The sequence below is a fragment of the Ostrea edulis genome, chromosome 5 (assembly GCF_947568905.1).
Source record: "Ostrea edulis chromosome 5, xbOstEdul1.1, whole genome shotgun sequence".
Lineage (NCBI taxonomy): Eukaryota > Metazoa > Mollusca > Bivalvia > Ostreida > Ostreidae > Ostrea > Ostrea edulis.
This window is the reverse complement of record NC_079168.1, coordinates 63,866,544-63,878,280: the sequence shown is the minus strand read 5'-3', so window position 1 is coordinate 63,878,280 and position 11,737 is coordinate 63,866,544. Positions and strand designations below refer to the sequence as shown.

The 11,737-nt window shown below is 36.9% G+C and overlaps 1 protein-coding gene and 1 long non-coding RNA gene across 2 annotated transcripts; both read right to left on the bottom strand.

Annotated features, from left to right (window-relative positions):
• Nucleotides 1-828: 828 nt before the first annotated feature.
• Nucleotides 829-11,517, bottom strand: LOC125651754 (neuronal acetylcholine receptor subunit alpha-9-like). The gene is made up of 5 exons (XM_048880507.2): nucleotides 11,382-11,517; nucleotides 9,736-9,947; nucleotides 3,381-3,707; nucleotides 1,354-1,574; nucleotides 829-1,217 (listed from the first exon to the last, which is right to left on the bottom strand). Exons 2-5 carry the CDS (start codon nucleotides 9,932-9,934, stop codon nucleotides 921-923), a joined length of 1,044 nt encoding a protein of 347 aa, XP_048736464.1. The 5' UTR covers nucleotides 9,935-9,947; nucleotides 11,382-11,517; the 3' UTR covers nucleotides 829-920.
• On the bottom strand, nucleotides 6,434-7,503 carry LOC125651756 (uncharacterized). The gene is made up of 2 exons (XR_007361338.2): nucleotides 6,895-7,503; nucleotides 6,434-6,487 (listed from the first exon to the last, which is right to left on the bottom strand). It is a non-coding gene; the product is annotated as an uncharacterized LOC125651756 (long non-coding RNA).
• Nucleotides 11,518-11,737: the final 220 nt, after the last annotated feature.

Sequence of the window (11,737 nt, the reverse complement as noted above, 5' to 3'; positions counted from 1 at the left end):
ACAGTCTCGATTGAAGTCAGCATTTCGCAAATTCTATGATCGTTACAACGATCTAGTTCGTCATTGAATACGTCCTATCATTGGGTCAAATGCTGTCTGACGTGTTTCATACCCATTGTTAGGCCGTTCTTGGCACACTGATTTTGACTACGGATAACTCCGTTTACCTGATCAGGATATAGGCTCACGGCAGATGCGACCGGTCGACAGGGGATGCTTACTCCTCCTAGGCACCTGATCCCACCTCTGGTGTGTCCAGGGGTCCGTGTTTGCCCAACTATCTATTTTGTATTGCTTATAGGAGTTGTGAAATTGATCAATGTTCGTTAACTTCACCTTCATCTCACAATTTAAGTGGTCATCTCAAAAACTTGCAGAAAGTAGAATTTGCTATGCAGAACGACTTATAAAGTTGATCGGCGGGGAAATCACATATTTTAAATAAGTTTTTGGTTCTATATAATTTTTTATTTACGGTGGGGGGCTAAGTACATTATATAAACCTATCCACACTTCAGGTGCCTGTGCAATGGATTCCTTTCATTTATGCCGATTAAAATATGAGCATTGCATTCCAGAAAGATTCATCTCTCTATAGTTTTGTTATATGATGTGCTTACATGCATTGAATATTTCGGACAACAATCTTCGCACCTTTTAGACAGCTATAGAAGTATTTCCCAACATATTAACCCAACACGAGGCAAGTTACAACTACGTATACCATGGCATAAAGTTCACTCCATATCAAACGATCGCGAAAAGAAACAAACATAATGGGTTGATTCATATTACCCGCATAAATTTAATCTGCCAAGTTAAGCGTGTGGTCGCTTTTCTTCTTTTACTGATCTAAAACTACGGTAATGTTATAGAAATAACAGTGACAAAGTTTATTATTCAGATCAAGAAGCTGTCAATTATTCATTGTTCATTAATTTCAGGAAAACGACTGTGGTTGTAAAGGTGATTACAATAAAAATGACCAAAAACATACGGTCTATTACCATAGCGATCTCCTGCCACTCGTTCACGTGACTTTCGGTCATTCCTGTATCGTTAGAGATGCGTATTTTCTCAGAGTGGGTAATCTCGTTGTCAAAATTGGTGACATTTAATGAAATGTAGGATTTTCCTAAGTCCTCTTGGACATCCATTGTTGATAAGTTGAGTGCACAGGTTCTTCTCCTATTTTGATCGTCGGAACACCTACTATTCTAACAAATGAAACAATTTTGAAAAAAATGAAATATCATATCTGTCACTGACAATGCTTTGTATGAATAAAAATATCGGTGTTTTCAGTAAGATGCTTATTTTTTACAAACTGCAAAACGATTACTTCTAATTTACCTGTACTCTGTTCCTTATGTGGGATGCTCGCCTCGTGAAGCATGGTTGGATTTTATTTTTAGACTGACGCAGGAGAAATCGTCTTCCAAACCGAAGAAAAACTTTATTCATCCAGGCTGGAACCTTCCCGTCGTTGGGTCCCCGGAAATACATGTTTAACACGCACACCGTCATCACCAGCGACAGCGACACAAGGAACATGGAGCCCGCAAAATACATACCTGGATTGCAGAGAATATCTATGTTGAGAATATTTATGTTGCATATATTTTTTTCATTAAAAATCAAGATTTCGTGTAACGACATTTTATAGTTGTCATGTATAAATCTCTTACAATGTTCAGTTACAATAGGGCACTAATTCATATTTAAGGGTTAGACATAGACTACGCTTTTCATCGGATGCTAGAATTAATTTTGGGGGGCTTGCTTCAGGTAGAGTCTCTTCAGAGCTCTGGGACTTCATGTCCATGTACGGACGTGGTTTCGTCCGGGATGACGGGTGGTTGTCGTCGGTAACAGGATGCCGTTGGTGAAGAAGTGCGAAACATTCAGAGAGAACCCACGCTAAGCTTCGAGACGAAGCTTCCCCGAGTGGGGGGAAGTGTAGCGGACAGTATAAAAGGGAATTTTTTTCTGCCTCGCTAGAGAGCTAGCTTTTCTAATGATGTGGTAGAGTCTCTCCTCTTGATCACGCAAGTTAAGCATTGGCGAGCGTGATCAGCACTTGGCTGGGTGATCGCAACACGTTACAATAGTGCATTCGCTCTAAATGAAGACAAATATTGCAAAATGCGCCATAAATCAATATAAACCCACAATAATTCTTGCATGTGTGTGACACCATAATTCAGCACCATCCCCGTCTTTTTCGCAAATGACTAATTTCAGTTTTAGAAAAGTATATTCGTGGACGTCAAGCGACACCAGATTTATATACGATAAAACTGTGAGCAAATATTTTTGTTTGATGTTTGTATTTTGTATTCGAAAAACGTCCATGCAAAGACCTCTGTTTTGTCAATATTGATCAAATTACGATTTAATTTCAATGGCATCATGAAAAAGAGGCGAGTGAGTATTTTGCCGTAAAATGTACCGATTTCAATACCCTGCGTTTTAACCTCTTGAAATACACTTCTACTTTTGTAAGTTTGGAATGAAGAGCTGTAGTAACCATATCTATTCTTTGATAAACGAAAAAGAAAAACCATTGATTTCATATATTTTAAATGTCCGAGTTCACAAGTAGATTCAGGTCCCCGACATTCAGAAACGAAATATCCGCCCATTTAGACACTTTGTCCAATAATGAAATGTTGTTTGTACAGGTCTATACAAATAGAGTGATCTGATGAGATGACTGGTATGTTGTGTGTTTGCTGTCTAATAAGATCTTTGTACTCACCTTTTGTATGGAAAAGAAATTTGAGAAGATGGATAACTGGTTTGTTCTATGTACTCGCATATATATTGAAAGTAACCTGATGAAGAATGTAACTTGTTTGTTTTTTGATTACGCAAACATTTCATAAATAATCTTTTAAGTTTGTTGGTTGGTTGATTGGTGGGTTTTTTTTAATGTCCTGTCGAGAATTTTCCACTCCTATTGAGACGTCATCAGTTGTAGGTGAAGTACAGCAAATTTAGATCTATGCTTAGCGCTCAGGGTCGTAGCAGTGAGGGTTCTTTAACGTGCCAACGCCTGCCGCGACACGGGACCTCCGGTTGTTAAAGTAAATTCGAAAGACACGTGATTCTCACTTCTAAATGCCGAGCGTTTGGCGAAGGAGCAATCACTACCTAGGTTTGACGCGGCCATGGCAAGAGCGGGGCTCGAACTCACAGTCTCTCAGCTACGAAGCGAACGCTCTACTACAGGTACTAAGCTACCGTGACCGGTCTCGTATAAGTTGGAGATAGTTCGTATTTTGTACTCACCATACGTGAGTACAATATACCAGCATACATTCTGAAAGTAATCTTATGAGATGAGTATCTGGTACAAGTGTGTTCTGTATACTCACCGACGTATGGAAAGTGATCTGACGAGGCGGGTAACTGATCGCTGACCATCAGGAGGAACACGGCTAGAGACAAGAGAACTGTCACACTCAAAGAAACCTTTTCTCCCGATTCGGGGGGCAGGAGAAACGCTAGAATGGCCACTGATGACGTCAGCATGCAGGGAAAGAGAACGGAAAGAATATAAAAGGTCGGTTTACGGTGGATCTTTAAGTAAAACGACACATCTGGGAACGGTTCTTCGCAGCATTTGTAGTAAGCTACATTTCGTCTGGCGGGAAACGATAGGACAGTCCATTCATTGTTTGTGATATAGAAATCCATGTCTCCTACAAACAAAATGCACGTGATCATCTGCTACTGATCTGAATTGTTCTCAGTTTACATATTAAATCAGCCTGAAATATCTTAAATACTCGTATTATCATAATCGCTAATTTAAAGGAATTTCATTCCAATATTCATCGTTCACAAGGTCACTCGGGAGATTTATTACAATTGGTCAGCGTCCGTCGTGCGTTTACAATTGAATATTTTTAACTTCTTTTTGATAACTACCATTCCCATTATTTTCAAATTTGGTATCTACCATCTTCAGGACAAGTGAGATATAAATTTCATCTTCCAGAACTCCGGCACCCCCGTGGGCCCTAAGAGTGGGACAAAAACTGTCAAATATTGACCAATTTCCCACACTCCTCTACTATACAACTGCACATCTGTAGGAATAGTGATGTAGAGTAGGAATGCCTCTGCCAAAATTACAACTTTCATGATTCTCGGGATAGAGGTTCTGGCTCCAGGACGGGGCCAAATTTGGTATATAGTGTTTAAAACATATTTCAAATGCTATCATACTAAGGTAAATTGTAAATATGATCCCAGGGATAGGGGTTTAGGTATTAGGGTAGGGCCAAAATGGTCGTTGTGATTAAATGTTTTAACAATTGAACATTTTTTTGGATAATTTTTTCAAATTTGATATGAAGCATCTTTGGGACATAGAGGGACATAGTTTATCCCTTCTTCTGTACAACTGTACGTCCGTAAAAATGAAAAGAAATGCATAGTCATGTAGAGCAGATAGGCTTCTACCAAAACTGTAAATTTCATGATCCCTAGGGTAGAGGTTCTGACTCCACGGCAGGGCCAAACTTGGTATATATAGTGTACATGTGTAAAACATTTGAATAACATATTCTTCAATGCTATTGACACTAAATTGAAACTAAATCTACATTTAGAAGGAATAGGTAGTCCTCTACAAAAATTGTAAATTCTATGGTCCCAGGGATAGGGGGTTTTGGTTCCTGGGCGGGACCAAAATTAATATAGTGATTGTTGTCTTTATCATTCGAAAAACTTCTTTAATTCTGCTGATACGGTATAAAAACTAGATGCATATTTAGGAAAACAGAGAAAGGTGTACCAAAACTGTACATAAAAGTTTCCCAATGAAGTGTTCAAAATATTCATACTGTGTTAATGTTACACATATGTATATTATGTAGTCTTTCATCAGTATTGGCATATTTTCTGGGCATTTATGTTTTAAGAACATATCTTGTTTTAAACTGTTGCTAGATATCAAAATTCAACTTACATATGCAGAACAGAAAATATTTTCTAGATTTCAATGCCCTTGGAGCTATTATACTTTTAACTAATACCCAGGTGACCGATAAGGCCTACTCAGGTGACCGATAAAGCCTGTGGACCTCTTGTTGATGTTAAAGATAAGTTAAATTTACGTTTTGAATAACTTTGGAAATTATTTTGTTTACACTTCAAAAACTCGGCCTTTAAAATATAAAATTTATTGCAATGCCTCAGATTACCACACAAAGTATACATACCGCTCCAGATTACTACCTGTTCCATATTACCGTAAAGTTTTATATACCGCTCCATATTACCGTAACGTTCTATATACCGCTCCATATTACCGTAAAGTTCTATATAGGGCTCCAGATTACTACCTGTTCCAGATTTCAGTAAAGTTTTATATACCGCTCCAGATTACCGTAAAGTTCTATATAGGGCTCCAGATTACTACCTGTTCCAGATTACCGTAAAGTTCTATATACCGCTCCAGATTACCGTAACGTTCTATATACCGCTCCATATTACTGTAAAGTTCTATATACCGCTCCAGATTACCGTAACGTTCTATATACCGCTCCATATTATTGTAAAGTTCTATATACCGCTCCAGATTACCGTAAAGTTCTATATACCGCTCCAGATTACTATAAAGTTCTATATTTACATTCAGTGTATTTCTCATCATTGAAATGCATTGGAAATCTACAGCATTCAAATTCCTATAACACATCTAAACCTTATCACTGCGTATGAATACAAAACAGGAACTACATTAACATGTAGTCTGCTACATGTAAACATTGTAAATAGAAACTACATGAAGTCAAAATGGATGATGAATTGCAACCTAATTTCAATTTCAATTTTGAGGATATGGACATCTTAGAAGTGTTTTCTCAAACTGATTTTGATTCGTTACTGGTGAATTTACCAGAAAGCAGTCACTTAAATGTAAATCTACATGTTGAAGAAAACCCTGAAATGCCTGAAACACCCATTTCCTCTGATCAGCCACAAGCAAAGGTATCAATCACAGCAACAATTAAAATATCTTAATAAGATTTTTTAATAAATATAAATACATGAATTAACTTATAAATTAAAGCAAATTAAATAAATTTATTTTGTCAAAGAGAATATTTTTTTCTTTAAGAAATGAAACTTATAATTCTTTGTTTGATGCATGTATCAAACGAAACATTGGACGGAAAACTACATCAATGCGCGTAGCGCATTGATGAAAAAGTTTTCCGTCCAATGTTTCGTTTGATACATGCATCAAACAAAGAATTATAAGTTTCATTTCTTATCATTTAATTATGTTTTTAAGATAGAAAAACAAATAGTTTCTCCCATCAAAAAGCTTAAATTAACGTTTCTGAAATGGCGCGTAGGAATACATATAGGCAAGAATGATGTACTGCCCCAACGTCAGTAAGTTAACCAGATCAAAGTGTTTCAGTTGAATTTATTATGATAACACAATGATGTTGATGGTAAAAAGCTGTAAAAGATACAAAAAGTTCAATTACAATTGATGTCCAAACATGCGTTCCATAAATAGACACACAACATAATTAAAGAATGAATTATGGCACAAACTGTTTTCCATAGTTTTAAATTTTGAACAAGGCCACATTCTAATTTACTAGCAATTCCAAAATTTATACTATTGTCTTTGATTACAGTGCAGAACACAATACCAAACTCATAGAAAATAATTATTGCATCACATAACTACTCATTTTACAAAATGATAGCAAACGTTCAATATGTGAAACACGTGGTACATCGTACATTCAGCACGGTCACTTAATAGTCCACCTAGATAAGCTACTACATACAAAATGTACAATACAAACTTTCCAGTTAATACTATGACTAGATAAAACAGAATATTCAAATACTTACACTGTGATGGGCCACAATTTGCGATATTGAACACGAGGTCAGAAAAACGTGTAACCAAAAAATATGGCGGTTCATAACTAAACAATATCCAAAGAGAGATAAGTCAATATAAAAGAAGTCAAAAGATAACTCTTGCCGGGACGGCACAAATGAAAACAAAAACAAAACGGCATCGCTGTGCGTTCAGGTCAGGAACAGTTACTGTGCAGATTTAAATGGATTATACGCCAAATTAAAGGTGCAATGGTTAAAAGCTGAATTAAATATACAGGAAGATAACAAGCGGTGACTGGATTTATGCTGCATCGTGTTGGAGGAGACGTTGAACACTGGCTGTGTCGTTGGAACAGTGGAATGCAACTCGGCTCCATTTCAATATCGAGGAAAACGTTCAAAACGCACTCGTTGACTGAGCCCCATATAACGCAGTTCAATTTCATTGATATTTACCAGATCAGAAGTCGCCACTTGCTCCGTCATGTTATCGATCTCGTAAAGCAGACGATTCATACCGGGAACTCGTGTAATCTGTCTACTTCTACCAGTAAGTGGTCTACGTCATCAAATATTGACTATTCTGCCACGTCATCGCCTATGTATGTTGTTTCTTTAAATTAATTTGTATTCTATTCATATCTTTAGTTGTGCTGATTTTTGATAGCAATGAAAAACAAAAATGAAACAAATGCATTTCGTCCTGTGTGGAAAATCCCGTTCTATAAATAGCGCTAAAATTAGAACGGGGAAGACGCATTCCAGAGAAAAGTAGTCCCGCGTGCTTAGTGCAGATGAACTCCGAACGAAATTTTGACAGAGAAATCAAACGAATTTTTCAACCAATCAGCATCGTTTATAAGTCATCACTTTAAAAGTTATTAAATGATTGTAATATCCAAATGCACTATACTTTTCATAGTAAAACAACCGAGTTTGGCTTTTCCGTGTATTATCCCCACCATTTCTGAAGGGCGAGAAATTTTAAAAGGGACGAATAAAATCTTAACATTTTTAAGAAATAAATTAAAGAATGTAAATACAAGTATTGAATTCTTATTTTTGGATGTCGGCGGTAGTATAACAGCACCTGGCCGTGCCAACAAATTATCATACCGCGCTAACGCGCGGTATTCAATTTGTCGGCACGGCCCACAGGCAATTGCATCGCTTGGGGTCGAATTTACTATATAAAGAGTAAAGGTATAGAACTCTAAATATTGGGTACCCAAGTTAGCCGATGTAAAAACAATAAATTAATTGATATAAAATTCTACTTTGTATTTTAATTTATTCATACATAATCAATCTACATTACTACCAAAGTTCATCCCAAAATTCCATATACTTCCCAAGATATGCAGAAATGAACTCGGAAAAATGCCTATTATTTTTTGGTTGACTTTTAGCTGGGCCCTGACACTATACGACTACACAGAGTGTTTGAGCATTGCAACAAGCTATCAAATAGAATGTACAGCATAAAATATCATTTCTAAAACGAATGTCTTACCCCAATTCATAAAATGAAGTCCGTAATAGCTCCAAGGGACTGAAAATTTTAAACCGTCTCTATTTTCATTTAACACAGTCATTTTCATCGGTGCCACTAACTACCCACATTGACATCATTATTATCAATCGTCAAACACCTGTGATAATGTGATTTAGATAAAAATAGACATAATAAGACATTTGTATATTTATAAAGACTTGTTATTAGCATAATTTATGTATTATAATGAATCAATATTGATAAATATTAGTAATTGAGTCTCTAAGTCGTTATGGGTCCTTCCATCTCTTTTGGGTAATTAGTTATAACTACCGTTCATGGTTGGGATTGTGAAAGTACAGACGGTTTAAAAATTTTCAGTCACTTGGAGCTATTACGGACCTCATTTTATGAATTGGGGTAAGAAATTCATTTTGGAAATGATATTTTATGCTGCACATTCTATTTGATAGCTTGTTGCAATGCTCAAACACTCTGTGTAGTCGTATAGTGTCAGGGCCCAGCTAAAAGCCAACCAAAAAATAATAGGCATTTTTCCGAGTTCATTTCTGCATATCTTGGGAAGTATACGGAATTTCGGGATGAACTTTGGTAGTAATGTAGATTGATTATGTATGAATAAATTAAAATACAAAGTAGAATTTTATATCAATTAATTCATTGTTTTTACATCGGCTAACTTGGGTACCCTATATTTAGAGTTCTATACCTTTACTCTTTATATAGTAAATTCGACCCCAAACGATGCAATTGCCTGTGGCACGGCCAGGTGCTGTTATACTACCGCCGGCATCCAAAAATAAGAATTCAATACTTAAATATACCGCTGCGGATTACCGTAAAGTTCTATATACCGCTCCGGATTACTGTAAAGTTCTATATACCGTTCCAGATTTCAGTAAAGTTTTATATACCGCTCCAGATTACCGTAAAGTTCTATATACCGCTCCATATTACCGTAAAGTTCTATATACCGCTCCAGATTACCGTAAAGTTCTATATACCGCTCCATATTACCGTAACGTTCTATATACCGCTCCATATTACTGTAAAGTTCTATATACCGTTCCAGATTACCGTAACGTTCTATATACCGCTCCATATTACCGTAAAGTTCTATATAGGGCTCCAGATTTCTACCTGTTCCAGATTACTGTAAAGTTCTATATACCGCTCCGGATTACTGTAAAGTTCTATATACCGCTCCAGATTACCGTAAAGTTCTATATACCGCTCCAGATTACCGTAAAGCTCTATATACCGCTCCAGATTACCGTAAAGTTAAATATATCGCTCCAGATTACCATAAAGTTATATATATTTATATGTACCTGTTGGAATTCTGGGATAGAAGTCGATTTCTGCTCCAGAGTGTGACCAAGATCCAAACATGAGTTTGCATTCCTGTATGTCCATGGGGAAATACAACACGTTGATAGGACAGATGCTGTCCACTATGGTAGGATACAGATAAATCACCGTCCCGTCATGCTCTACAATTGGGCGGTACTCACGACGGCCTGGCATCATGATCTCGGAGGCGCTACCAGGAGGAAGCTTTATGTCAATTTTGCTTACATTTTATAGAAATGTGATTGAATTTTTTTTTTCTCAGGTAAAGCTAATAAAGGGATATACGATGGCTGTTCGATGTGTAATATGTATTGTACGATATCTCAAAAGCATTCGACTTAAATAGTGAAATGAACATTACATCCCTTCAAAGTATTCTCCGCGGTTTGAAATACATAATTTCAATCTCAGAATCCATTTCTGAAATGCGTCACGGTACGCTGATTTAGGTAGACCTCTGAGGCACTGACTGATGGCTGAGCCAAGGGCTTGTTGGGATTTGTAACGACGACCAGATGAGAACTTCTTAAGAGTTGGAAAAAGGAAAAATTCGCATGGGGCTAGATCTGGAGAGTATGGTGGGTGTGGCAAGACGGTAACCTTCTCCGACTTCAAAAATTGTTTCACAAGCTCAGATGTATGTGATGGAGCATTATCGTGAAGTAGACGATTATGCCTAAATCCTGAGTGACACAGGGCGTCCTTTATGATGATATTTCTTGAGCTTTTTTAGTATAACATCTCGGTAATACCGACCTGTAACACATTTGTACGGCTATACCATCACATGAGAAGAATATGCAATAAAGAACTTTCTTTGTGCTTATAGTTCTTTTGGCAACTCCAGGCCTTCTACCGTGTTTAGTTAGTCATATTTTGTTTCCAATTTTTCTTACTGGTTCGAAATAGTGAACCCATGTTTCGTCACAGGTAACAATGTTTGCAAATTGTCTTTGATTGAATTTGGGAAACGTTTTGAGCATTTGCTTAGCGGTTTGTACTCGTACCCGTTTTTGGTCATCTGTCAATATATGCGGTATCCATCTGGCAGAAATCTTTCGTGCTTTCAAATTACGCTTCAAAATGAAATGCACCCGCGATAGCGATATGCCAACAGCTTTGGCAATATCACGAATCCTGTATCTGCCATCACTTTCAATTATTTCCCCGACTTTTGAGACATTTGCCTTGCCTGTTACAGTCACAGGTCGGCCATATTTTGCTGCATCTTTGACGGACTCTGTGCCAGTCAGAAATTTCTTTCTCCACCTACGAACTGTCTCATAAGATACCTTATAAGACCCATAAACTTCCCCCAATTCAGTAAAACTCTGCATTACCGAATGACCGAGTTTTGTGCAAACTTTTATATAAGCTCTAATTTCTTCAATATTCTCAACCCGTTTCCCAACTATTTTTACAACAAATGACTATAAGTTTAAAACTATGTGGAGCTGAAGGCTCGTGTTTATACCGTTGGAATGGTATTGAATAGAGCTATTAAAAAGTATCATCATCCACGAAATCGTGCAAAGCGTTATCGCGCTGTGGTACATTACACATTACATATCGAACAGCCCTCGTATGTTATGAAAAGTAAAAGATGTACGGATCTGTGGTATACCTGTCAAAAACTGTGATATCCGGTGTCCACACGTCATCGAAAGGTAGAATAATCTGGTTCACCCCTTCATAGTCACTGATGTTCCAACGTAGTCTATGGTCTTTCCACCACTAAAAGTCAAATCTAGAACTGAACAGAATTCTTTGAGAAGTCTTGACACAAATTAGCACTATCGAATGTATACGTGTGGTATATACAAAGCACTATAAATAGAATGTATACGTGTGGTATATACAAAGCACTATAAATAGAATGTATACGTGTGGTATATACAAAACACTATAAATAGAATGTATACATGTGGTATATACAAAACACTATAAATAGAATGTATACATGTTGTATATACAAACCAC